Here is a 26,833-nt window from a genome sequence, read left to right on the forward strand (position 1 = left end):
TGAATATATACACACGCGTTTTATTTCGCGGGCGCGCGCGACATTTTTGCCGAGAAAAAAAGTGTAATTTTAGTAGATACCCCCCTTTTTACAGCGCGAAACGCGCGGGTAAATAGTGGATATCAGTCAAAAAGCACACGCGAATCGGTCGACAAAACAACAAAAAATGTAGAGAGCGTCAGAAAACAATCCATAAAAGAGCAATCTCGGCGAGAGCGAGAAGAACAAAAAAAGGGGGAGGGGGGAAAAAAATTTTTTTAAGCGAAATAAATCCGCATGGAAAAAATGTAAAAAGAGGCCGCTCGGCAAATCCAATAAAAAGTTTATAGTCGAGCGGCTTGGGATCGCACCTGACAGCGGACAGCAGTGAGCAATCGAAGTCGGCGATAAAGCAGAGAGGCGGCGAAAGGGCAGACAGCGAGCACATATGTTCGTGCATACATATACGAGGCGTTCGCTCCGGTCCGCACGCACGTACGTAGGTACGTAGAGCAGTCGGTACGCTGATGCAGGACGTAGTGCGGCGGGCAGCAAGGCGGGGAGTACACATAGGCGCGAAAGGCAGTTATCCTCATTTGTATTCTTAGTACGTGGGACGCATCCTCGATTTACTATCACGTAGCGCGAATTATTTCGTAATCAAATCTCGACGCTCCGGCCGAAAGCTCTTATGGATGATTTCTCTATTTTACGGCCAGCCCGTGCTGCTGCCTTCCTCTTGCGAGGAGCACCCCGCGCGCTTTTTTTATGTGCTTGCGCGCTCGTTATGCCTTTTAATCCCGTGCAATTTCAATCCTTTCTCTCTCCCCTGCTACTCTCTCTCTTCTCAAGCTTTTATTAATTGCCCACCCTTCCAAGCATGCACTAACGGGGAATTTCAATGCTTGTTTCCAGTTGATTTTAATAAGCTTCGAGTGAGAGCGAGAGAAAAGGGCTTCTGATTGTCTTTTCTTTTTTTTTTTCTATCTCTTTGATCATAGAAGGTGTAGGAATCATTCCGTCGGATACCTTTACGGCTTAACGACTACTTTGATATTACGTGTGTTTTTGTTATTCTTTCTTTTCGGGGGATCGTAAATGAAGAGTTTAAGAGGCGGAATCGTCGTCGAGAGTATTTACAACGAAGCTCGCTCGGCGTTTATATGCATTCGTTATTCATAATTCGTTTTACCTGAAAAATAAAAATAAAGAAAAAAGAAATCACGCGCTAAGAGAAGTTTTACTACCGGGCTTTTTTTATTTTGTCTGGCGCTGCGTACACTTTGATTTTTCGTCTGGGACGAGTATTCATTTTTCGGAGGATTTTGTCTTCTGCAGGATGACGTTTTAGTACTAACGTCGCTAGATTGTCTCAAAGCAGTTCGACTTTATGTTGCCGCCAATCAGCAAGAGTTTTACGTCGCGTGGAAAAGTATACAGGCACGCGCATCCCGACAACGGTCGTCGCTCGTGAAAACAAGCGCGAATCATCGAGCCCGAGAATAATTTTAAAATGCTCAGCGCGCAACATCAGACATCATTAAACAAAATATCGGGGCGCTGTCTTTTTTACGAGGGATGTCTCCGAGCAAAAACATAAAGTGTCGAAGAGCAGAGTGTGTAGGGCAAGAAGGAACTGCACACATGCTAGGAATATAATTTTCGAATTAAGAACGGGATATTTTTCTGGTGGCATAAAAAAGCCAGAGAGGCGGCGGCGGCGGTGGCGGCGGTGGCGGCGGGTACCACGTGCGAGCTCACATCTGCGTGCAGATTTTTTTTTTACAGCCGCGTAAACGATGCCACCACCGCGGCAGCGAGCTTTTAACGCTCATTGTCTCCTGAGCGAGAATTAAAAAGTGAACGAGAGAGAAAGAGAAAGAGAGAGAGAGAGAGAGAGAGAGAGAGAGAGAGAGAGAGAGAGAGAGAGAGAGAGAGAGAGAGAGAGAGAGAGAGAGAGAGAGAGAGAGCAGAGAGAGAGGGCAACGAATGTCATCGATCGAGCGATAGCTGCAGGTGAAAACACGTAGAATTGGTGTATGCACGCAGCTCCCCCTGCTCCTCGTCAAAGCGGCATTATAACGACAAACAGAAACATACGCGCGGAGTGTGAGAGTATCGTTTGCCCTTTCATGCAGAGCATCCCTCTGTCGATGTTTCGCCGGGGCTCGCACATACACACACATATGCGGCGAGTTTATTCGAGTTATCAATTTCCCGACAAATATCTGCATTCCAAGCGAGCCGCCGACGCTGCCGCCGTCGCCACCGCTGCCGCCGCGTATTGACTGAATCCGTTGCATTACAACATCGGCGGACAACAACACGCGCGCGCTACCATACGGATTTTACGCCCTGACAAATTTTCACGTGGCCCGTTAAACTTTTAGGATACGCTCTCGCTCGTATACTCGCGCGCCCGCGCATTATCCAATCACTACGAAGCATTTTTCAGCTTTCATTTGCGCCGCGACGAGCGACGTTAATGGCGAATCAAAGCTCTTTTTCCCTTTTTTTTTCTTTTTTTTGCGATGATTATATTTTAGGTCGAGCCCATTGAATCACAGAGGCTGCCGCACTACATTCGGTGACGAATTGCCGCAGTGGAAAAAAAAAAACAACAAGCGAAAATTCACCGCTGCACGGGCGCGCAGGTGTGCTCGACCTTTCTGCGTGCTAATTGAGCGTCGACGGGAAACTCTTTTTCCTCTGGTTCCGACAAAAATAAATAAAGTGCGCGCGCGAGCGCAAAAAAAAAAATAAACGACTAAACGAGTAAAACAGCACAGCGATCAAATGATGCACAAGGCGGCCGCTCTTTATTATCCTTCCCACTTCGGAATCTCAAGTGACGGGAGACGGCGGCGGCTCTCTTCGTCCTTTATGCAGCTCGTGTACACTAAACGTCCTGCACTGGCGATAAGCTTTCTAACTCGCGTTTTACGGCTCGTATGCCGCGCCGCGTTAAAATCTCCCCCGGCCGCGCGATATCGCCAAAAACAAGCAACAATGCGGCCGCGACGAAGGCATAAAAGAGCGAGCGATCGGCTAATTTATGCGCGGCCACCGCGAATACAGCGGGAGTAAATAGGCCGCTAAATGCAATGTAAACGCGCGGGCGGCGTAAATGATCATTGCGCGTGACGCGCGAGGCCGAAATCACCCGATGATTTGTGGCGCGCGCGTGTGGACATTGGCCGCTTGGGAAACGTTTGCCGTCGAAGCCGCGACTTCGCGCGGGCAGTCCGGGCTGAATTTCTCCTTTCGAATAATCATCGGCTTGCGTCGCCTTCAAGTCAACTCGCGCCGAGATGGATCGTTCAAACAGCAGAAGAGAAACAATAAATAAGCAAGTGCGTCGGAAACGCCGTCGCGACGTCAGAAGCGCTAGATGCTTGGCCCGTCGGCACTCAACGCGGAGGTCGCGCAACTCGACTGTCTGGCGAAAGGCAAAGGAGGAACACTCACTTCGATAAGGACGTCCCTCCTCGGGCGTGGACCTCTCGGTGTTCTCGGAGCAAGGCGTGGCGCTAGCCTCCCTGTCCTCCTCGGCACCCTGATTGCCCGGAGCGTTGGGCGTCGGCGCGGTGCCAGAACCCTGACTGCCGGGCGGCGACCTGCTCGTCGAGTTGGCTGGACTTTGCGGCGCAAGCTCCGTGGCGGCTTGCGCGGCAGGTGAGAAGAGACTCGACATGTTGGTGGTCGCTGCTGGTCCTCCCGATCCGCCGCCGCCGCCGCCGGGCGAACTCTCAGCGGCCTCGAGCTTCAGCCGCTTCTGCGGTGGCGCGAAGGCCGACGGTGCCAGCGGCCGGAATGCGCTGCTGCCGAACGGCAGCCGATGATCCAGGGGATGCAGGAATTGGTGCTGCAGGTGCAGCATGTGATGCAGCCGATAGTCGAGGCTTGCTGCTGCCGCGGCTTGGTTGAACGGCGACGACAGATCTTTCGCCGCTTCGCCGATCTGTCAATCAAGAGGACAACCATTTGTTTTTTCTGCCTGCTTTGCGGGAAAGGGACGTCGAGTTTGTTGCAGCTCGCTCTCGTTGTCGCGGAGCATTCGACGACACTCGGCGCGCGCACGAATTGACAGTTCTTCACTACAAATTGCCTGCCGAAGATTCCTACCGAACTGCGTAAGTTTCGTTTTTCTTTCGTTCTTCATTTGCGAGTCTCAAGCGACAAATTAAAAAAAATTATCTACGACGAAGCTGAACGCGCCGAGTAATTGTCATCAAATCACTTTGTTCTGACACACAAGTCTACATATTCGCCATAATCTACTGCACTACATAATTTCAAATGATCATCATCTATTGTGACGAAAAGCTCGGGTATCTGGGACAAACGCTCCTGGCTACGGTACTTGCGTGGGCAATATATTATAATATGCTTTGAAATGATGAAGTACGCCGCGTTAATTGAAAATTCAGCCAAACTCTCAGTAAATTGTTATTCGTAGATTACAGCATAGCCGAACACCACTATTCACAAGCGACGAGTCATTATTCGGTCAACGAGAAAGAAGGTAAATAATTTCGGCGAATCGCTTCTGTTCCAATTTTCATTAATTGCTCTTCTAGATAATTTATAGACTGACTCGGAAGGGTAATCGTCGATTGCGAAAAAGCTCGCGGCTAAATGATAACATTAATTATCTCATCAGTTTTTTAGAGGCCGACGTGGAAATGAATCTGTGGATTACCGAGCTAGCCAATAACTGATTAATATTTCGAGCTCGAGCTCGCGGCTCTTTTGCGAGAGCGGGAAAATTGAATCGTTTTTCCGCTCGATTCATCGAATAAAAATATGCCATAAATCTTTTAATATTTGAAAGCAACTCCGCCTCCCCCTCCCCCGATCGCCTCAATTAAAAAAATGATTACTCTTTGCTGCAGTTTCATTTTTTCCTCTCTCTCTCTCTCTCTCTCTCTCTCTCTCTCTCTCTCTCTCTCTCTCTCTCTTTTTCTCTTTGCCATGCGCGAGTTGTGATTTTATTGTATATATGTACCATCGAAATTACATTTGTCCGCGCACGACGGTGAAAAATATTAAATGTACAAGCTTTTCATTTAGCGCGATCCTGTCGTGAAATTTCGACACTTTTTAAAATAAAAAAGGGCGGGCAGCGCCGCCATCCATTATTATGCGTTCAAAGCGATTTTCGTTTTTTATTGAAAATCGTATTGTTGAATTTCTAACAGTTCATGAAAAATTGCTCATTTCGGGCGAATATTTACAGCTTCCTGCTTACAAAGTTTTTAAAAGACCATCGGCGACGTATAAGGGGGCATAGATATTTTTATTGGCCATAACTTATATAGGCTTTTATGAAATGGGGAATTCTTTTTTTTTGTTCCTCATCGTCGTTGTTGTACAACGCGTCTAGAGCCCATATACTAAGTAACAAAATATGAATATAATTTTCGAAGTAAAAAAAGGATTAACGTTTTATACGGCCGTTCGAGCATTTAAAAAGAAAATGAGAAGCAGCGTATGGCTTTTGGAGAGGCATCATTTTTTTTTATAGAAGCATAGACCAAATACAAATAGCACGGAGGTAAGTGCGGCGCGTTTACGAGTGAGTTATGTCTTTATTTCGCCGGCAGGACCCGTGACGTACAAAACAAGGCCCCGAAAACGCATTCCTTTTTTCCTTCCACGCTTCGCGAGAAATAAGCGTCACTCACAAGCACTCGCATATACATGTCCGTCACTGTTCTCCCCCCCCCCCCTCACCTCGCGAGTTTCGCGCTCGTAAAGCGTTAATCAAATGTAAGCTTGTTTCACTCTCGCCAATGAGAAAATCCTTTTTTCCTACGCACATCTGCGACGTGATTCTTGAGACGCGAATAAATATTTTACGAGGTATCATTCAGCCGGCAAAGTATGGCAACTTTGTTTCGCCGAAAAGGAATAATATTTACGTTTCCCTGTTTCGTCTTTAGCTCGTTTAATGTCGCTTTCATTAAGCTTATAAACGCTGCCGAAATAAATATCTCTGCGCCTCATTGAATATCACAATAATTCTTCGAAAATGCGAGCGTAAATAATTCTTAACTGCGCCTCCAGATTAATTACAGGATATTAAAAACAAAAATCCGGCATTTTACGATTGAACGAACCAAATGATCAACCGTGGAAGAACAAAATCACTTGGTGCTGTTTTATTACACGCTTAACCTTCTGTTTGCACTTTTGGATACACACGATCGTCGTCGCGCACACTTGCATACGTCATGAGAAAAGCAACACCAGTTAAAGCTACAATAGTATACGAAAGAAGAGTCTTGCGACGGAGCATCTCCTTTTTCAAAAACGATAAACAGTCGAGTGAGAGAGAGAGAGAGAGAGAAAGAGAGAGTGAAACAGTGTATCACGTGTCTTTTTGAAGTGCACGTGTGGAAAAATGCGCACACAGGTTGTCGGATGAAAATACTAACTTGAGGATTGAACGGTCTCTGCATCCTGAGGGCCGCTTCGGAAAAGCCACCAGCTTGCGAAAATACCACCAGTGGCGGTGGCAATTGGTTGGGCACATATGCTGAATTATCCATCGTGTCGCGTTGCTTTTCCGTCTACGTTAGATTTGCTTTTTGGTGTAGGGTTTTCTTTTTTGAAAATTCAAATGATTCGCGCGCAATGAGATAAAAGAGCACCACACCTAACCTACACCATGGCCGTAAGCCGGCGGCGGCGGCGACGGCGGCGACGATGACGACGACGACGACGACGATAAACAACAGCAATAGTGCGATAAAAGCACACGACAGCACCACGTGGTTATGAATGAAACTCGCGGCATCACGGCATTTGGAGCAACGTCAGCTGTCAAGCAATTGTTTGTCAACAAGAACGGCTTGCGATAAGCCGCAGATGTAATGTACCGCGATAAATGTGTGTGCGTGAACGTGAGAGACCTAACCTCTCGGCTTAGCGCCGAGGGTAGTTAGATCAGCGCGAGGTAGCTGAGCTTTTTTGGGTAATGCTAGCTCGGGAACACGCGGCTGCAGACTGAGAGGAGTGAGGGTACTTACCCGCCAGCCAACACCGGTTAAACCGCCCGCGAGAGAGAGAGAGAGGAGGTGGTGGTGGAGGTGGTCCGCACGCGCAGCCTGCCTCCAAAGGCTGCACTCGCTGGCTGCTATACACTCGCGGTGGCGCCACCTCCTTTCATATTCTCTTCTCTCTCTTGCTCGCAATGTGCTTGTGAAAGATTATACTTGCGGTGTGATGATGCGCGAGTGTTGTTAGTAGCTGAGAAAAAGATGTCTAGATGTGCGAGGGTGGGATGATCGTTCGAGATAGTTATTCTTTTGCTTTCTCTCTCTCTCTCTCTCATTCTCTCTCTCGTTCTTTCTTTCTCGCCCAGATGTATACATACTACTTTATCGCTATATATTAAACTTAGCTTTACTATACTTGCGCGTTTTTCTTAGAATTTCAGGACCGGTGGATTAAAAGAAAGATTTTATGCAAGTTACATATTTATTTCAATAATTATATTAAATTTGACACATATATTCGTGATAGTAAATTGTTATATATAAATACTTCAAGTTAGGCTTTCAAAACACTCATAAACAACGCACCAACTCGCTGCTTTCGCTCTTAGAACCAGTCTTTTTTACGTCCATAAGAGAATACTATAAGATTATAAAATTTAATATCTTCGTTTATTATACTATAGAAAAGACTGATATATATAATATCAATAAAGCGCGTAAAAAGTACATATATTTCAAAAAAATAGATGGGTAACGCCATCTGTGCAGAGCTGCACGAAACACCAATTCCAACAAATCTGTATATATGCACCGATAATAACTTAATTCAATAACTTACACGCAATAAATAATTCAACACTTACGATTACCAAATGTCAAATTAATAAATAATTTCAAAAATCTTTACAACATCATCGTCTATAAAAAATAACTTATGAATAAAATTACCTACAAAAATAATTATTATTTAAATAAGTATCGAACGTGCATTCAACAAGCATTAAAAAAGTTCATTAATGTTAGATTCTTTTATCTTTTCTAATACAGTATGTAAAAATAATCTGTCGCTGTGAAAAAATCTACTTTCTACAGTCGTTTATCGAAAACATATCACAAAAAACTCAAAATTTTTTAATACCTTAGAGCACCGATTCTCTCATTTAAATTAATATTTCATCAACACAGTTTGTACGCAAATATGAGCTAAAAAAAGTTTTCTTACCATTTTTATCATATCAGCAATATACAAATTTTTAAAGCTATAATTTTACCATATTGTCTACACGGCAAAACCTTAAAATCCTATGTGTTTAAATTTAAACAATTCAAGTGTGTAATTGTGACGTCACCCATAAGAAATACATTGTCGCTGAATTTAAACGTTTAGAAGTGCTTAAAATTGAGGACAATGTATTTCTTATGGGTGACGTCATATTAAACGTTTAAATTTAAACACATGGATTTACCGTGTAATCTGTCAAAAAACCTAATTATTAATATACCCATATTAATAACAAATAAATGACTATGCCTATGATATGAATGAAGTTATGTTACCATTCTACTGAATATTACTAACTGAATAACTTGATTACAGAGTATTCCCGAATCTTACTATTTTCAAGGATATGATTCAAAATCTAACAAATTTTCCTTTTCTGAAGTTTCCTCGGGAATTATCTGCATATTGGATTCATCATAAAGAAAAATTTGTTCCACAAATATAGTATCTGAATTAGATTGGTTTAAATTCGTAACTACTGGGTTCGGATTTGATAGTTCAGCTATTTCGGGACTTTTTTCTTTTTGATCGATCGATTTCCTACTCGTTTTTGATTTTCGAAGATGAGATTGCATATGCCGTGAGAGATCGTATCTTCCCACAAATTTGGCATCACAGATGTCACATGTAAAGGGTTTTTTATCATTGTGACTAAACATGTGACGGCGCAAAGCTGCACTGAAAGTAAATGATAATCCACAGACATTACAGACATAAGGCTTCTCTCCTGAATGCAATAGGCTATGGTCCTTTAAAGTTGCTTTTTGGTTGAATCTTTTACCGCAAACTTCACATGTGAAACTCCGTGGATTCGTATGAATTTTCTTATGATTAATTAGATTGCCTTGTTGAGAAAATGTTTTATTGCATATTTCACAAGCGAAAGGTTTTTCGCCTGTATGAGTCCGCATGTGAACATGCAGTGAACGATTATTCAAAAATCTTCTACTGCACAATGTACATGGATACTTTGGTATAAAACGACCTTTTGGGTCAAGATGAGTTATAAGATGCCGCTTGTAATTACCTTTATGATTAAATGACCTAGGGCATTGATCACATTTAAATGTTGTTGTTTCTCCATGCATTGTCATATGATCATCCAAATCGCGTCTGACTTTAAATCGCATACCACATTTTGAACAACGATGTCTAGGAAAGTCAGTGTGACAAGCCATGTGTCTCTTCAAATACCTCTTTCTACTGTACGATTTGCAACAAAGAAAACATATATAAGGAGTTGGCCCTGTGTGCGTCTTAACATGTGCTTTTAATTGCTTAAGACTTTCACAATCCATTTCGCAGACAATACAGTAGAATGGTCCACTACTTGGTACATGTAAATCAACAATATGATTTAAAACTTCTACAAGTTCTGGATAATCTTGAGAACATAGAGTACATTGAAACTGAGCACTTTTTCCCTTTTCTTTTATTTCTTTGACTTTTGTGATAGAATCATTAAGACTACCTACAATATCATCAACTGCATTTGTAAAATCATCCGAATCACTATCATATTCTGAGTCATGATCGTTGACACCTTTAGTAACATCATTAATTGGCATGAGTTGTTCATAATCTATTAAATTGAGCAAATCTGCATTTTCATTTGAGAAACTATTATTGTCTATTTGATTGCTGTAAGCTGTAGAAGCTGCAAATGATTCTAAATTTATACTACTCATTTCATTACCTATGATATTAGTACCATTGATATTATTGAGAGCATCAAATTCCTCTTTGCTCAGTACAACATGAATATTTTGTACTTCATCAGGATTATCACTACTTGGTGCTTGAATTCTTAAGACAACTGTATTATTAATATTTGTTAAGTCTTCACTTGATGTAATATCAATACCCACATCTTCAATCAAATTTGATACTGCTATGCTGGTTTCATTATCATTATTACTAATATCAACTTCTTTTTTCTTTCGAGGTTTGTAAGGCTTGCAAAATTTTTTCTTTCTAAATTTGATTTCTGATATGTTTTGTTGATTAATTGTATCATAATTTATTTGATTATCCTAAAATACAAAATTTATTAGCCTGAAAATAATTATACTTAGATAAATAATTCTCAGATATTACATTTAACGTAGAAGTTGCTTGTTCTAATGTTTCCCTAAGATTTTGATCAGTCTGCAAAATCAATTGTTTGAACTCAAAATAAGCGTTAGTTTTGGCTGCACATTCTCGGCATATCTTTTTCGGTAGACCGTCGTTATTTTTTATCTAAGGATTAAATAAAAAGTTAATATGACACGTACGTATCAACAAATTTTGAATAACAATAACTTGTGACATGAAAACTAACCTCGATTTGAGTTAATTCGATTAGTTTTTCTGCTAGATTTTCGTTTACATTTTTATCCTCTTCGTCATATAAAGGTAACAAATCGATAGTGGACTCCATGCAAGCACGGCACATATCCCCCCAGCATATTTCCAATGCCATTTTAACTTTTCGCAAACCAGAATTTAATGTCACATTAATGAAACAACACCCGGAAACCGCAATTTCAATTCATAACATATCAACAAATGGTTTAGAGAATTAGAGATTCAATTTCAGAGATAGGCATTTTAGCCGACAGCCATTATTTGAGCTATTAAGGCTAGATAAACCACAGCGTAAAGACTAAAACGGCTATGATGGCTGGACTCTGATTCGATATCCTATATCTTAGTTTGGAACATGCGCCATCTGTCAGCCGACACTGTAAGTTTATTCAATTTTCATTGCGAATATTGCGACTTACCTATAATTCTAAAGGTATGCTTTAGAATTGTAAGTTGCGATATGAACACTCAACACTTGTTTATTAAGACTTCAAGGAAGAGCTACAACATGAAATTTCGATTTAAAATTACGACTTCAATTACGATATGCACAAAATTTGGCGGCGCTTGCAAGCTCGCGTTCTTGATAATTAAAATTAGTTCCATGGTCCCTGCACAGATAGCATAAATATCGACATTTTCGAGAATTTAAATTATTTAATAATTTATATAATGAAAACTCCAATACTTATAGGAATATCAATATTAATTTTATTATAAACGACCTTTAATCAATGATATTTCATACACACATTTTTTAAAATTTGTACGATTGACCGCTCGCACGATATAACGCTTCTTTTTTTCTGTTCATCGATTTATGGTATATAGGAATGGAATTTATATGGCCTTTTTATACTCAACTCGTTCATAAGAGAATACAATTGCTTTGGTAGTGCTATATAGTATCACGTTTTTCATTTTTTTATCGACAATAATTTGATTAATCAATCGTATAAACACCAGTCGATTGATAAAGAGAGTGCCGTATATGGTAAGGTATGTCGTGAGAAATCGCATTTTTCCACAAATTTAACACTACAGATGTCACATGTGAAGGGTTTTTGTATCGTCGAGACTAAATAAATGATTGACATTAATGTAAATCTACGCTGTGAACTGTGGAATATCATTGCTATTTTTAATTCAAAATATAAGTGCATAAAAAACATTGATTTTTCCAATTGATAAAAAGCGCTGCATTCACCCACTGCCTGCAAATGTCTCTGAGGATATAGTAGTAGGTTATCCCATGTGATTTTGAACATTCCGAGATTGTATTTGTATTTTGACTCACAGATATTATGGAGATGGTAATAGAAAAATTTAACAGTATGGACAATGTGTCAGAAAGTATTTTAAATGTCACAAATAATCTCTGCAAAATAATTTAACTATTTTGTCTCTGTAATTATTAATTTAAAACAAGCTTTTAGTGTCGATAGGAAATGGTAGTTATGTATTCCAGTTTCCTTGGGATCGAGTGCTCAAAAGAGCCTTGTGATCATTTGTTCGCCTTTGAGTGCTCGCGTAGCACTATCGATGGCCACATATAGCGCTGATGAAAATTGAAATGCACAAAACTACTTGAACAATGCCAAAAACTCATGGATATTTTAAAAACTGATGAAAATATTGACAACGACAGCAAATAGGAAAAATTATTTGAAGAGAATGATTAAATGAAATTCTGATCGAACGCGATGATTTTACCGAAAAACAAAGTAATATCATTTATATTCAGCTCGCTTATATTCGAACGTTAATACCACGATATGCAATAATAGGCTACTTCAGTCACACGTATCATGATATAATATTTTATTGTTACGTGAGTCTTATTTAAAGGAACCATGTTGAAGAGAAAAAACAAGTAATTCATTACTAAAATAGCTAACAATGTACGTTTTTAACAAATTAAAGTGAAAACTAAGAAAATTCACTAGGCGCGTATTTTTGATCAAAAAGACTTTAAGTTTTTTAAATTAAGATGAATGATTTTGAATTTCAAATATCTTCATGTTCTCATAAAACAAATACCGAATTCGGGAGACAGTCACTTGGAGATCATGAGGTAAATTAATCGCTAATTCACCCGAAGGCAATAAAATTTTTTTCAAACGTTTTTACAAATGCTACTAGATAATAAGCATCATAGTTTAGTTTGACCTTAAAAATCAACTTGATTACAGACACTATATGTGACGTATTCATTATTATGAATCTTATATACGTTGATGTCCGTAGTAAAAGATGATTCTAATTCCGTCGATGCAAAGATAGTAGAGATTTCAAAGATAACTGAAATTGTACACTAAATTTCAATACTTTCAAAAATGGGTTATTGAAATACAAATGAAAATATAATAACACTTGTTGAACCTGAGCGATAATTTACCTGAAAACCAATGCTATTTATGACTAATATGAATTAGAAGTGTATGTTATTTCATTATTATCACTGTGACTAAACGTTGAGGTAATCTACAATAATTTCAACACAAACAATTTATAGATAAGTGCTATCAAAAACTGTCACGCGTAAAAATAAGTATATGGTTCAAGCGTCAAATGATTCATTAGCTCGTTTAGGCGGCGCGTATACGTATGTATCGATTGTCGAAGCGCGTATACGCACCGTGGAAAATCTGTGATAAGCGCGATCCCAACTTGGCCGGCGTCCCTCGTCCCCCGCCTCATCTGCTTGCCAGCTCTAAAAAGCTGCTGCCAGCAAACTGCCAGTCCTTCGCGCAACATCAGCAGTTGCAGGCGTACACTTGAGCGGAGCACGTTGACAATGTCGGACGAAAATTTGGAAGCACTCGAGAGCGTGTACAGGAGCGTGGAAAACTTTACCAACGACTTCCACGAGGTCAGTTTCCAATCTCTTTGCGATCGTTAATCATTTTGACAGGCGTGCCTTTTTTGACAGAATGTCGCCGGTAAGGAAAAGGGCAACTTCGTTAGTTCGGCCTTGAGCGCGCACGTAGTGCTGTCGATGGCCGCTTACGGCGCTCGCGGCACTACCGCCGAGGGAATGAAGAAGGCTTTGCACCTGCCCGCCAAAGATACCGATGCTTATCAAGGATTCCAGAATTTTATCGATACCTTTAATGTGAGTCAGCTATTGATTCGATTACCGGTTACTTTCGTCATCGAACATTCTTGTGCTTTTCCTCTCTATTACTCAATCAAATGTTATTTTCACTCGCAAGCTGCACACCAATTATTAATACGCTCTTAGCGACTGTTCAACGTGTACTTGGAATGTTAATCATCGGCACTATCTCTTTCGACAAGAATTTATTTTCCGTTTAAAATTTGCTTTCGCCTCTGGATATTCGTGAATTCGAAATTCGCTAAATTGAAGTGGCTATATTTAACGTGAAATATGCGTGCTGCTATACTTATTTTCGTAATAATAATATTCACTTTTCGTTCCGCAATTTATTTCTGGTATAAATACACCAACGAAATTTGAAAAATAATATACTATCAAAGAGTTAACAAAGAACATGACGCGCGTCATGTATCGAATGTAAATTACTTACACAATTGCGGTTCAGTCGATATTTGATAGGGATTACTTGAAATTCTAAAAGTTGCCCATGATGTCACCCGCAGACGCAGTGCACGATAATCAATATTAGAAAGGTTTGAACTCCGTTGGATATGTACGCTTAATGCTAGAACAACGATAAAACGATAACATCTATTAATTAAACTTTAAAAATTCATTCGCCAATATAGCTAGACGTTTGTAATAATTTATTATATTCTTTTCTATCGTAGAATGTCCAACAGGTTATCTTGAAATTGGCAAATAAAATTTACACTAACAGTGTAATACCCGTTAAAGATGAATATCTTAAACTTACCGAAACGTATTTCCGTTCACAAAGCGAATCTATAGATGTTTCGAAACCAGTGGAAGCTGCCAAAATTATCAACCAGTGGTGCGTAGAAAAAACAAATGGCAAAATCACTGAAATCCTTGAAGCAGGTATGTCGAAAACTTCTTATCCTCTACCGTAGAAAAAAGCGAAAATTTTTACAATTTTTCGGAATTCAGTAACTCTGCAAGCTTTTAATATTTTTTATCGCGCAAGACATTTTCCATTAGTTTACTTTTATATATTTTAGATAGTAATGGCTCATTATCAAATAGGCTATCTACTAAACGTCCTTTTTATTCAATTGAGCTTCGACGGCATCAATTTTTATATCCTCTTCACAGTTTCTTTATCAATTTTCAATATTTTCGAACATGGTTTGAACATGTTTTTTAACTCGTTAAAAACTTTCATTTGATTTTCCATATGTTTTGTTTGAAACATTATTTTTAAAGGGGCGAGAGGAGAAATGCATTGACGCACGAAGGCGGGACGACCGACCCGACAGAAACCCTCGGGATCTCCCTGTCCTATTCCACCGTAGTCAAGCGTCGGTCTCCCCCTGCAGCATCGGTGCGTCTTTCGCTGCCACTTTCTTTGGCTCCATCCCTTATTGCGCTCCCCGATTGTTGCATCTCCGCAGCCCCCCAGTCCGGACCTTGGAGTTAGGTTTTATCCCTGGCGAACGTTTTGATCATCGTCCACTGCTCCCGACCCTTGAAGATTACCGGGATCAGGTTCTTCGGCGAGATCGGCTCACCAAGGACACTCTCCACCTCGTGTTTGCACGCAGCCCAGAAGGTGCACTCAAAGAACGTGTGCTCAGCAGAGTCTGTCATCCGCGGGCAGTACTGGAACCGCGGGGATGTCATCCTGCCTATGCGGTGAAGGTACCCCGCGAACGCACCGTGGCCGGTAAAAAATTGCGTCCAGTAGAAAGATATCTGTCCGTACTATCGCTCGAGCCAGGGCTGGATCCTGGGGGGATTAAGCGGTGAATCCATCGCCCTGTATCCCCGCCATGCCACTCTTTATTTGAAACATTAGAACCAAAGATACAGAGGCAAAAGCATAGAAAAATTGTATAACGTACTGTACAGTAGAAAACATCAAAAACTTGCAGAGATATGATTTTTCGAAATTAGTGAAAAATAATCCGAAAAAGGCTTCTTTCAACATGTTGTATTCCGTTGCATAGCAAAGGTTAAATAATTATTGTAGTGGTTATACGATTGAAATATTGCAATAATAAAGATTCATAAGTATGTGTTTATTGAATTTACTGTGATAATTTTAGGTGATATTACTCCGGTCCTGGCACTGGTACTGTTGAATGCAGTCTATTTTAAGGGTAATTGGAAACACAAGTTCGACGAAAAACATACAGAAAATAAGCCGTTCCACGTTGATAAAAATACGGTTATTGAAGTTCCAACTATGCACATCAAGAAAAAATATTACTACAAAACTGTTGATGAACTCAACGCCCAATGTGTAAAGCTTCCGTACGAGGTAAATACTTTAAAAACGCTGCATGCGAATACTACAAATTTATGTTAACGTACAGAATGAAGATCTGGAAATGGAGATTATAGTACCCAATGAAGTTGATGGTTTAGCTTTTATAGAGAAGAATTTGGGAAAGTTGAAAAACAGTGGGAATAATGGATATTATAAACACGAAATTGATCTTGCCTTACCAAAGTTTAAAATTAAGACAACACTAAATTTGGAGAGTCATCTCAAGGAGGTAATATAATATAATATATATTTATATACATAATTAGTAGCTACGATAATAGTAATTCACTTGAATTGTTTCTATTGCTTTCATGTGATTTTCAGTTGGGTATGGACGAGATGTTTACCACTATGGCTAATTTTGGGTTTATCTCCGACAGGTCTTTATCAGTTAGTAAAGTTATTCAGAAAACTTTCATTGAAGTTAACGAAGAAGGTTGCGAAGCCGCTGCAGTAACTGGTAAGCATAAATTATAATATTTTTCGAATCTAATTTTGCACTGTCTTTAATTGATCGGTGAATAGAATCGCGTCAAATATCTCATTGGACAATACAATTAGTATTCTTTAATTTGTATGTAAAATGCATGTAACTTAGTTAAGTGCCAACTGAAAATAGTGCCTAACTGCTTGCTGGGCTTTCTTGCTTTATTTTCTAATTTATATCAACGGTACGTAGAATGAGAGTTTTCTCATTGATATATTGATGATACAAACAGGTATGAGGTTAATGAAACGTTCCTTGGCTCCGCCACCAATTACACTGCAGGTGGATAGACCTTTCCATTATCGAATAGTGAATAAAGGAAATATTTTCTTCTCAGGACGCGTTGCTAATCCTTCAGTTAATCAATGAATACAAAGTTCACAACCGATCGTGCCTTTTCACACTCCATTGCTTCTTCATCTTCTCATCGCTTTTTGTACTTGTGCAAATATTGTTATAGATCTGCAAATGTTTTAAATATTGGTCTATTTTTATCTACATATATGCTAGTTTTGATATTATCTTTTGATTAATATAAGAATAAATGTTTTTATTATATTAATCTTTAATATAAAGTGTTTATTTTTCCATTTTTACATTTCTACATTGTCGTTAATATCGTCAGACTTAATCTAAACTTGGGAAGATACAATCGAAAAACAAAATCATAAATCTTAGGATTAACGACTTTTAATTAATTCGACAATTTTGTTTTCAACAATAACAATACAGTACGCGCGTGCTATAAGAATTGAAAAACTACTGTAGAGATTTTTGATACTTTACAAGAACAATGTAATTTGTTATAAACATGTCTTTAATCCTAATAAGATTTAAATTCAGTTCCTTTTTTATATCAAATATTTATAGTTTCAATTTTCTATTGTTAATCATATATCACAATATTAACGTTTTATCGCTTTCTGCTTGTACGGCAATACCCTCAATGTAACGTGAAATTAAGATAAAATGATATTAAATTTTTCGTATTTATTTGTATATTTTCTTTTAACTTGAATGACAATAATTCGGAAAAAAATAAATTACTTTTTTATTTTAGCTGTATGCGCTGTAACAGATTCCATAATACCAATTGTGAATGTGGATAAGCCATTTCTTTTTAAGATAGTGTATCAAAAAAATATTACAATATGTACTGGGCGCATAAATAAACCTGCAAAAATTTAAAAATATTGTATATACTTATTGCTGTTATAAAAAAACTCGTGTTCTAATGTATCACTACGATAATACGAATTCCAAGACATTGATACAAAATCATTTTTTTTATTTATTCTATCTTCCTAGTAATCAAAAAGAATAATTTTTTTCTCATATAGCACGCAAAAGTATCAATTTAGTGCTTAATAATTCTGAAGCATTTTCAAAAAACTGTATACGAACTTTCATGTAGGTTTGGGTATCATGTTACTGTGTATGCCGCCACCTCCAATTGATTTAAATGTGGACAAACCGTTCCTCTACAGGATTCTTTACAAGGCTAACGTAATATTCTCTGGACGGATTGTTAATCCCCTCAAGCATTAAATGTTTTACTTCATGGCTGATATTTTAAAGAACGTATTTATAATATATATTAAAATTGAATGTGATATTTACAACTGTCAGTTTGTAATTTGAATTATTAATTGTGAATAAATTAACTTGTGCTAATTCAAAAAATCCCCATTTAAAACGTTACTGATATAATCAATAATCATGAGATCACAACGTTTATAATTCATTTTGCAATATCGTGAATTCGCTTGCCAGCTCAACAAATAATTTTTTACACAAGCAACTTTTAGTATATTAAACTTATGTTTAACATTTTTTTTGTATTTTAGCTGTTCGTATGGTCCTGCGCTGTATGCCTATGCGTCCACTTGCATTGAGCGTGGATAAGCCATTTATTTACAGAATACTCTATAAAGGCAACGTTATTTTTAGTGGTCGCACTGTTAATCCTCTAAGCGAATAATGTGAACCGTTTCGTAATAAAATAATTTTATTCAATATATACTGTGTTAATATACAATTTTTCAAAGAACATCATTTAATTTTTTTCGAAGCATGCATTTTCAACAAGCTAGAAAATCGTAAAAGAAAAGAATCGCTTTTAGTTTAGCAAGTCATTAATATATTAATAGACTCGATAGAATTTTTATTCTTTTCACTCTACGTTACCATAAATTGGTTGGGTAGACAGACTTTTTTCATTGTATATTGTCTTAAATGTTTGAAAAGATGTAATTTATTTAATTGAAGGAGAAAAAACAAAAAATCCTTGCGTTAATTAATTGAATTGCGTTTGAAATTCGTCCCTTATTGTTACATAAAGTCTTTATGTTTGTTAATAGATAAACCATTTTTTTTAAAGAACCACTACAAATCTTATACCCTTTTCATAGGTCGCTCATCAATCCAATGAAATCTTAATATTTTAAAGTGGTCTGAACTTCATTTTTAGATAAGGATTAATAAATGTATTTTAGCAATTGCAGTATGCATCGCATTTTAATGGCTAGTATATATTATAAAAATTTGTATAATTTATTTACTTAAATTAATTTATCGAATATTATATTCTGATCTGTAATTAACTGTTAGGATAGCTAAGTTTAGTTTACTGCGTAAAAACAGATTTTCTTTGTTCAAGATTGAAACTAATATCGATTTGTACAGAAGTCTGAATAAGGCAAGTCTTTGAATTATCGAATATTTCGTGCTAGTAATCTTTGTTGATTTTTTATTATGTTATTTGTGGATGGGAATAGGAGAGAGTGTCTGAACGTCAGTAAAATTCAACGAAAGTTTAACAAATGATAATGTCACGGGTTGCAATAATGTACGCATACTAGAATTCGGGTATTTTCGATACACGTGGCCGCATCGCACAATATTTCGCATTACACGCCTATGCTCGATGCGGCCACCTTCGCGCTCGACACTAACTCAGCGCAGTTCATATCCGTTCTCACCGCAAAAGTGCTGTTTCGCGCCGCGAGACAATTTCATCTCCCTCCAGGAGAGTAGTCTATATATGCAAGCACGCGGACTTGCGAAAACATAAACCTCTCGCTTCATAAAATTAGAGTACTGTTTGGAACAGCAAGCTACACAATTCCACGCGAGTATTAGCTATTGGTTATTCATTGTCGATAAATTAACGTAATCTCTCTTTACTTTTCGGGAATCAATAAAGTATAAGTAAAGCGAATCTCACTTAGACCTATCTGTTTATTTTTTAATCCTACCTTCACAATAATCTCTGACTGACTGCGGACTGCCGGGTGAATTGAGGATCAAGGAATCCCAACTCTTAACAATAAATTATTCTAAAAATCTTTATAAATTTTTTGTGCAATATCAATGTGCTATATCCAAGACTCAATTAATCTTTTAAATATAATGATGATATTAAATATTGTTGCTTATACATCATACAAACAATAAGTTACTTTTTATTTATTTCTTTGAAGGCATTATCATTTTATCATGTATAAATATTACATTTCAGTGCTGAAAATAAGAAAATATAGATGCGCTTAGAGTTCTTATTTTTATTCTTACATTTATTTGCACATATTTAACTTAATCGTTTTTACTACGTTTAGTTGTATAAAATATAAATGTAAATTTGTTAAAGTACTTATGTAATCGTTAAAATGCAATTATATTCGAAGGTAAATTGCTTAAATTGACTAGTATTTACATTCTATAAACGTTTTTAGAGTGATTCACATTAAATTTAAATTGATACATTACTGTTTTGCATCGTTTTATGTAAAATAAAAATGAAGTATTCATTAGTTTAGGCATAATTCGAGTATATGAAATAATACTTTTGGTCATTACTGTCAACGAAAAAATAAATTTCTAAACTTCTATTTCTAGCACGAATAAAGTTATAAAAATGTTATAATATTCCTCATGTCTATTTCATTATTTACACAGCAACAGATATGACAAAAATGCCAGCGATCACTTCAAAAGAGTATGGAGCAAGAATATATTTGGCACTGTTCCTGCGTCCATTTCTTGCCCAATGCAATAATAAAAGCTTTAAAAGCTTGATCTTGTCGTTGCTTTTGATCTTCCTCCTCATCCTCGTCTTCATAATCAACTTCATTATCGTCAGTACTTCCGTCGCTTTTACTTTTGGCTTTCACTTGTTCAGCCCTTTTAGATAAATAATTTGCCAATTTTTGTGGAAAGTTAACGTAAGTTGAAGTCGATAAAAAAGCCCCCAATTCACATGCTACCCTAGTCGGACATCCCCGTAAATCCCAAATCTTTGTGTCATTGACGTTGTTGTAAGCTTGATGATTTAAAACTGAACTCGCATTAAAATTAGTACGACTCTCGATGTCTTCGTCGTGTGGATGTTGAATGTCGTGATTATGAATGTGCGATGCAGCATCTTGAATCTTCTGGAAAATGAGATCATGTAAATTGAAACTTTGAGTGAGCGCTGGATAAATATGCCGGACGAAGAATGGCAGGATGATGAAGAGTTTAAAGAAGATCTTGATGAGCGCAAGAAACTTGATTATACCAATCGGTACGAGAATCAACTTTATGACCAACAAGGGAATGATAAAAGGTAAGCTGCTTGTAGCAATTAGTTGTATTAGAGCCCAAAGATTTGCACCCAAGGCTCCAACCAAAGCAATGAAGTCTGCTGCCGTATTGTCACAGTTCAATTGACGGTTTTCCGGGCAGTGACATTCACGTTCGGGATCTGTTAGAATATATTCTGTGAGATGTTTGTGTTTTATCGGATCATTCAACTCAACAAAACGTACTTATACCATCTGGAGGAGATTCTTCGTAAACGGGATGAGGCGGGATAGGTGGTCCATAGTACCCTAGATCCGTCACGGGATATGGCTCACGGTATGATTCCGGTATGTAAGCTTCGTATCCCGCCAAGTTTTGTTCCACGGGAATCGTGCTATACGGGTCTTCATATTCTGGAGGTTGAGGAACGTAATTATCTGGAGTGAAAATAAATCGCATGATCGTTAAACAGGCTTTTAGTTTTCAATACTTGCTAATATTATAGTAGACTATCATGAATGAGGAGGAAATGACGAACGATGTACAAACGGCGTATTGACTATAGTATACCGCGATAATGATTTACGTTTCCTATGGAAAAACCGAACATACCAAATGTCTTTGTTTCATAGTTTCAAAGGAAGTCATCCTATATATTGTAAGTTTGATCAAACTTATGATTGATGATTCAACCGGTTGCTTCGAAAACATAGCTATAAATTGTTAGAGAATACCAGTTTTTATTCTCATACATTTTGGGAACCTAAGGCTTATCTTGGACAAGAGAACTATACAAAATTACCTTGCTGATAATTTTGATACTGCTGCTCCGAATAGTCTTCGCTAGTGACGTAAATCTTTCTTTTGTCCTCGCGCTCGCTCTGCCCGGTAGAGTAATGATGATTGGAATATTTCCGATGAGGCGTCGATCTCCTATTCTTCGCGGTTACTTGAGGTGAACTCGTGGTTTTCGCTAACAATCGATTATCGCTTTTGTTAGCTGATGTTAGTTGAACGGCTGAACTTACCGGATGATCGGTGCTCGTTGTAATATTTAAACTCTGATAAGGATTCATCTGCGTTAAGAAGATCAAATATTATGACGTTTAATTCCATCTATAAATCAATTAAACTGCCTTTCCTCGTACAATGTGCGCACGATTATGCACATAAATTAAAAAATACCAAGTACCCTTATCAGCTCGGTTGAACGTATGTATGAATAGGGATCACGCGAAAACCGAAAAGAAAAAGAAAAGAATAAGAAGAGAAACAGAGAGTGTCAACATCAAAAGCGTACTTTTCCTCTTGTTCGGCTTTTTCAAAAATAAGCCAATATACCTTCAGCGCCTTGGGCTCCCTCGTCGACGTTGCGTAGTCGTCGCTAGTGTTATCTCGCTGCTGGGAAACCCCAAATACGAATGATACCGTATTGTTGATCGCGGCTTCGGCATCTGGCTTTTCCAATTCCCCCACAACGACGCTGAGTAAAAAGCCCAGCAGAATCACGAGATACGCTCGCTCGAGAAGCGACGCCATTGCCAATTCCTGCGTACGACGAGGGGATAGAGTTCGTTTTGCGTTAAAAAATTAATATTTTTCGACAGTTATTCGAATGTTATTTGAGGATCTACGACATCATCAGATTTTATACGACAATGGTTTTCGATATGCTTGCGACTTTAAATGCTCAAGTTCATTGGGTGCTCTTTACGAATTTCAATGATTTTACGGGTTTTATTCGGATTTTTGATTGACGAATGTATTTGCATCATTAATGAAAAAAAAATAAATAAAAATTGACTTGAAACACTTTGTAGAAAGGCGACTGCATAAATAATAAAAAAAAACGAAAAAAACTCAATGCCGACACTTCATTATTTCAGTTACTCGATAAAAAAAACTTTATTAACTTGTTAGTTGACGAAGCGCGAGTGAAGTCCCACTAGATTTTTACGGTTATACAGCCCGTATTATGACGCCTACTTGCAGCACCAAGCATTGTCATCGAGTTAATCCTCTACAACTCTATTAAAGTGTTTACCCGATCGCAGGCGCGCTGACTAATTGACCGAGGCAAACGTTCTTTTTTTCTTATTGGATATAAAGTGAAAATAATTCCCACGGGAAAACCACTGACACCGATTCGTCGGTTAACGCGCCGAACTTCTACAACGTCGTACTTGGGAAACTGATATTCCTGTAGTTAATGACATAAGTCGATTGTCGTTGCACAGCGCGCTGTTTGTTTTATTAATTTTCAAGATCCGTTCGGCGATACGCGACCGTAGACCGCCCAGTTTAAGACGGGTCACACTGCCACTGAATGTGCTTCATGGTTTTTACAAGCTTCGATTTCTTCAGATCGAAGATTTCTCCTTTTCCAACGCGAAAACTGCGAAATTCAGCACAAACGCTTTTATCAATCAATCACATACGATTTAGCGTAATCGTATCGAAGTGCATTGGAGTTTAAAACTGTTATCACGCTGTAAAGCAAATATCTTTTTTTACCGAGCTCTACGGTCAGCCGACACAAACACAAGTCGATCTCTACATGCAGAATTTACCTTGCGTGCCATGGCAAATTATTCACTCGTTAGCTTCCATTCACCAAACTAGCATTTGATTAAAAATAAAGAATCGCCAAAATAGTGAGAAACCACGAGCACCGAACTTCTGGGCAAGATCGAATCGAACAAATGATCGTCGACGATGGGCGTCAGTCCTTTAAAAGGACTCTCGGTCACCGCTAATTGTTTGGTGGGAGAGTTGTGCTGCGATAACGGGTAATCCATCCTCTCGGGAGGTTGTCGTTGCGTGATTACTTCGGCCGCAAAAAATCGCCCTCCCGAGCGTTCTCCCGCGTTAACGGCTGTGTACGCGAAACCGAGCGGAAAAAAAAAAACGCCTCGCTCGGAGCGGCAGTACATTTTTTTTAACCTACTTGTCAGCTTTCTTTCTTAATCTTGAGGACTCTTTGTTGCCTTTCCGTGATTAGTTTTCTGCGGCCTTACCGATGCGCAGCTGCTTTGAATAATCCATTTACGTGACAGCGACTCGTTTGCTCGTATCCTCGATCGCGCCACCGATCTCCTTACTTCCTTTCTACGTGCTTCATGTGCATCATGCAGTTACGAAACGCGCGGCTAACTGTATTTCGGCTTTTAATGGTTTTAGAAAAACACTCGTAATAGAGATTTAATAAAAGGTAATTTTAGGTGCCCTTCCGTAGCTGAATGTTGACGTCATTATCAAACGAGCGGTTCACCCACTTGACTGATTTTTCGCAAACACGCGATGGGACGATAAACTTTTGGGCAAAAAGCATCATACAGCTCGAAAAATAAGATCGGAGGTGAACAGTACTTTTACTACGACCTTTTCGTTTCCTTTGAATTTTTCAACCTAAAAGCAAAAGTAAGTTAGTGTCACAATTTTCATAGACTCGCTGGATATACTCGATCAATTTTACGAAATTTTACTACCCTGAGAAACGAGTCTTTTTCATCAGCTCCTGAGCACTCTAAAGATGATGTTTGATTTTTCGACCGGAAAAAATGGATTCCGAATCTGTGTCATCGCCAACGAGGGCACAATAGGCAGCTCGGCTATTTTTAAATACGCACTGCTGACATAATATCCTATACACAATGTTTTCACCTTGTTCGCAGTGCCATGTAATATGTCATCTCGTAGTTATAAAATCTTACTCGTGAGATTTCTATTTCGACTTTCAGATGTTTCCGTAATTAGAAATTTATTTTTACTTTGGTATTAATCGAATATTACTCTGTAAATGAACTACCGACAAGAATTTGAATATATTTACGTGCGTAATTACTCGTGAATCGATTTTATCCAAGGTGCGTCATTATAGTGAACAATTAGCAAACACTAAGTGTGTCCTGTTCTTTTTTGGTTCGAGTCACGCAAATCCTTCTCTTTCTTTTTATCCATATTGCGTAACTAGATTCGCGCTCCTACCCATTGTAATATTTAATTATATTAAAATTCCAACAAAGCCTCTGTTAATTTGGTTGTTTCAATGCTCTGAATCATGAATTAGCCGCAAGTCGAAAAAATAATACAGTAGGAAAATAAAATGTATTTGTTTAGCTCAGCGATCGACAACGATTCTTTCAAGTGAATCTTTGCTTTTCGTTCAGTTTCCTGGGTTTTGCAAAAGAGTGTAGACCATTTGAAAATTTCTTGCTTTCTTCCTTCTATCGTAAAAAATGCAATGTCTCGAGTTAAAAACATGAGGCTTCACTTGAAAAATGAAAATAAGCGTGCGAATCGTTTTATCGGTGAAAACCGAAGAATAATGATGGTCATATACCACCGAGTACATAGCAATCGTCAACTGACGAATGACAAGGGTGAATCCCAACGAACGTTGCGAAGCGCTTATCACTTTCGAGTACACAACAGCGACCGGTCGCGTCGATCATAACTGTTGCTAAATTTGTCGTGACTGAGGCGCTCATAGACAATGGGTGACAATCAATCGAGCCTCTTCGGGCGCTTTTACGACTCGGGTACCGATAGCCGTTGTTCGCGGCAGAAAATAACGATAACCAAAGCACACGCTTAACCTCTTCCCATTGAACGCGAGCGTGCTATATAACCTCGTCCTTCGCTCACCACAATAGCAGCATGCGACACGGCAGGCGTAAACGTCGAGCACGTACGGCACAAGTGCGAGCCCGGGCAGAGGTCCTTCGCGTCGGTGTTCTTTGACAGACTTGTCAAGCGTTATGCGGACAGACGCGGCGACGAGGCCAAGTGCGCGAGGCAACCGCGGGAGAGGCAGCCGTCCACGCCGAAAGCAAAAGCCGAGTCGGAAGACGACAAGCAGAGGAGAGACGGCAGCGCTGCGAAGGTTGCGCCGACCGACTCGACGGAAGACGCGCTGCCAAAATGCTTCATCAAGGAGCAGGTGATTGCAACGCGCGTGCCCGTTGCGAGCTTGCGGCACTCGCAAGGATCAGCGCTGCGGCGATCCGCTGGACCACGATCAAAAGACAATCCGATTTGCATTCTTTCTTCTTTCGGCGAATCGCGCAAGCGCTGACTCTCGCGTGATTTTGAGCCTGCTTGGACAATTGTAAGCGTCCGCTGCGTCGCCGCGGTCGAAGTCAGGCTGGGAAAAGACGAAAAAAAAAAAAAAAAACGCGCGCTCGCGTGTTCGCCAATAGAATCCCCTGGCGCCGCTCTGCTGCGAGGCCAAATCCGACGACGAGGACGACGAAGACGACGGCCCGTGTCCGCCCGCGGGATATCCGCAAGACCCACGCGCGCCAAGTTGCGGCTGCGATCGATGCCGGAAGAGCGGCTACCACGGGCGTTGCTGCGACCGACGCACCTTCGTTCAACAGAGCGCCGACCCCCCACCGATGCTGGAGAGAGCTTGACTCGGCGGCTTTCGGATCCTTATCGGAAACATCGACTGTTTGACAATGGTACATTGGACTCGAAATGACTGTCGCGTAGATGATTCCTGTGCAATGCCTCGTGACAATCAAGTGGATCATTATGAATCATCGCAATATAACGTTATATCAACAGTCAAGCTCACATTCTCGCCGTGTACAGTTTGTGCGCTTATTTTCGCGTGCAAGTTGAATGACGAGGTGAAATAAAACTGCTCCATGCCGGGAATATTAGCATAACGTGATATCTCGAGATATTTAATCTTATCTGCAGTCACATCAGTCAACAAGCCGTTGTATAAAACAAGATAAATGTCTTA

General features: G+C 39.2%; 4 protein-coding genes across 7 annotated transcripts; 1 reads left to right on the forward strand and 3 right to left on the reverse strand.

Annotated features, from left to right (window-relative positions):
- Window positions 1–3,447: 3,447 nt before the first annotated feature.
- LOC131664606 (uncharacterized) lies at window positions 3,448–6,965 on the reverse strand (the record flags this gene model as incomplete). The annotated part of the gene is made up of 2 exons (XM_058935847.1): window positions 6,420–6,965; window positions 3,448–3,940 (listed from the first exon to the last, which is right to left on the reverse strand). Coding segments are annotated over exons 1-2 (607 nt in total), but the record flags the coding sequence as incomplete, so codon positions are not given.
- Window positions 6,966–7,506: 541 nt separating this feature from the next.
- On the reverse strand, window positions 7,507–10,855 carry LOC131664440 (zinc finger protein 578-like). Its single transcript, XM_058935525.1, has 3 exons — window positions 10,589–10,855; window positions 10,363–10,506; window positions 7,507–10,298 (listed from the first exon to the last, which is right to left on the reverse strand). The coding sequence occupies exons 1-3, from the start codon at window positions 10,727–10,729 to the stop codon at window positions 8,604–8,606; spliced, it is 1,980 nt and encodes a 659-aa protein (XP_058791508.1). The 5' UTR covers window positions 10,730–10,855; the 3' UTR covers window positions 7,507–8,603.
- A 2,388-nt stretch (window positions 10,856–13,243) lies between these two features.
- Window positions 13,244–18,522, forward strand: LOC131664463 (antichymotrypsin-2-like). Of its 4 annotated transcripts, none has more exons than XM_058935580.1 (7): window positions 13,244–13,486; window positions 13,547–13,729; window positions 14,407–14,617; window positions 15,805–16,019; window positions 16,075–16,257; window positions 16,353–16,488; window positions 17,576–17,807. In XM_058935580.1, exons 1-7 carry the CDS (start codon window positions 13,412–13,414, stop codon window positions 17,701–17,703), a joined length of 1,131 nt encoding a protein of 376 aa, XP_058791563.1. In that variant the 5' UTR covers window positions 13,244–13,411; the 3' UTR covers window positions 17,704–17,807. The 4 variants fall into 4 exon arrangements, with proteins under 4 accessions (XP_058791563.1, XP_058791560.1, XP_058791561.1 ...); XM_058935577.1 differs by lacking the exon at window positions 17,576–17,807 and adding an exon at window positions 16,748–17,568 and having other exon boundaries at window positions 13,245–13,486; XM_058935578.1 differs by lacking the exon at window positions 17,576–17,807 and adding an exon at window positions 18,363–18,522 and having other exon boundaries at window positions 13,246–13,486.
- A 1,950-nt stretch (window positions 18,523–20,472) lies between these two features.
- On the reverse strand, window positions 20,473–22,617 carry LOC131664667 (uncharacterized). Its single transcript, XM_058935968.1, has 4 exons — window positions 22,420–22,617; window positions 21,881–22,154; window positions 21,330–21,515; window positions 20,473–21,259 (listed from the first exon to the last, which is right to left on the reverse strand). The coding sequence occupies exons 1-4, from the start codon at window positions 22,615–22,617 to the stop codon at window positions 20,505–20,507; spliced, it is 1,413 nt and encodes a 470-aa protein (XP_058791951.1). The 3' UTR covers window positions 20,473–20,504.
- Between the last annotated feature and the right edge of the window lie 4,216 nt (window positions 22,618–26,833).

This window comes from Phymastichus coffea, unplaced genomic scaffold (genome assembly GCF_024137745.1).
Source record: "Phymastichus coffea isolate CEN01 unplaced genomic scaffold, Cenicafe_Pcof_1.1 PCOF00044, whole genome shotgun sequence".
Taxonomy (NCBI): domain Eukaryota; kingdom Metazoa; phylum Arthropoda; class Insecta; order Hymenoptera; family Eulophidae; genus Phymastichus; species Phymastichus coffea.

Excerpts from the sequence above, each read along its gene's own strand:
- LOC131664440 (XM_058935525.1), bottom strand. The coding sequence starts at position 10,729 with ATGGCATTGGAAATATGCTGGGGGGATATGTGCCGTGCTTGCATGGAG. Across the intron at positions 10,507-10,588 it reads TCGAATTAACTCAAATCGAG|ATAAAAAATAACGACGGTCT; the intron begins GTTAGTTTTCAT and ends TTTAATCCTTAG. Across the intron at positions 10,299-10,362 it reads AAGCAACTTCTACGTTAAAT|GATAATCAAATAAATTATGA; the intron begins GTAATATCTGAG and ends TTTGTATTTTAG.
- LOC131664463 (XM_058935577.1), top strand. The coding sequence starts at position 13,412 with ATGTCGGACGAAAATTTGGAAGCACTCGAGAGCGTGTACAGGAGCGTG. Across the intron at positions 13,730-14,406 it reads ATTTTATCGATACCTTTAAT|AATGTCCAACAGGTTATCTT; the intron begins GTGAGTCAGCTA and ends TTTCTATCGTAG. Across the intron at positions 16,258-16,352 it reads TGGAGAGTCATCTCAAGGAG|TTGGGTATGGACGAGATGTT; the intron begins GTAATATAATAT and ends TGTGATTTTCAG.
- LOC131664667 (XM_058935968.1), bottom strand. The coding sequence starts at position 22,617 with ATGGCGTCGCTTCTCGAGCGAGCGTATCTCGTGATTCTGCTGGGCTTT. Across the intron at positions 22,155-22,419 it reads GGGAGCCCAAGGCGCTGAAG|ATGAATCCTTATCAGAGTTT; the intron begins GTATATTGGCTT and ends TTCTTAACGCAG. Across the intron at positions 21,260-21,329 it reads CGAAGAATCTCCTCCAGATG|ATCCCGAACGTGAATGTCAC; the intron begins GTATAAGTACGT and ends ATATTCTAACAG.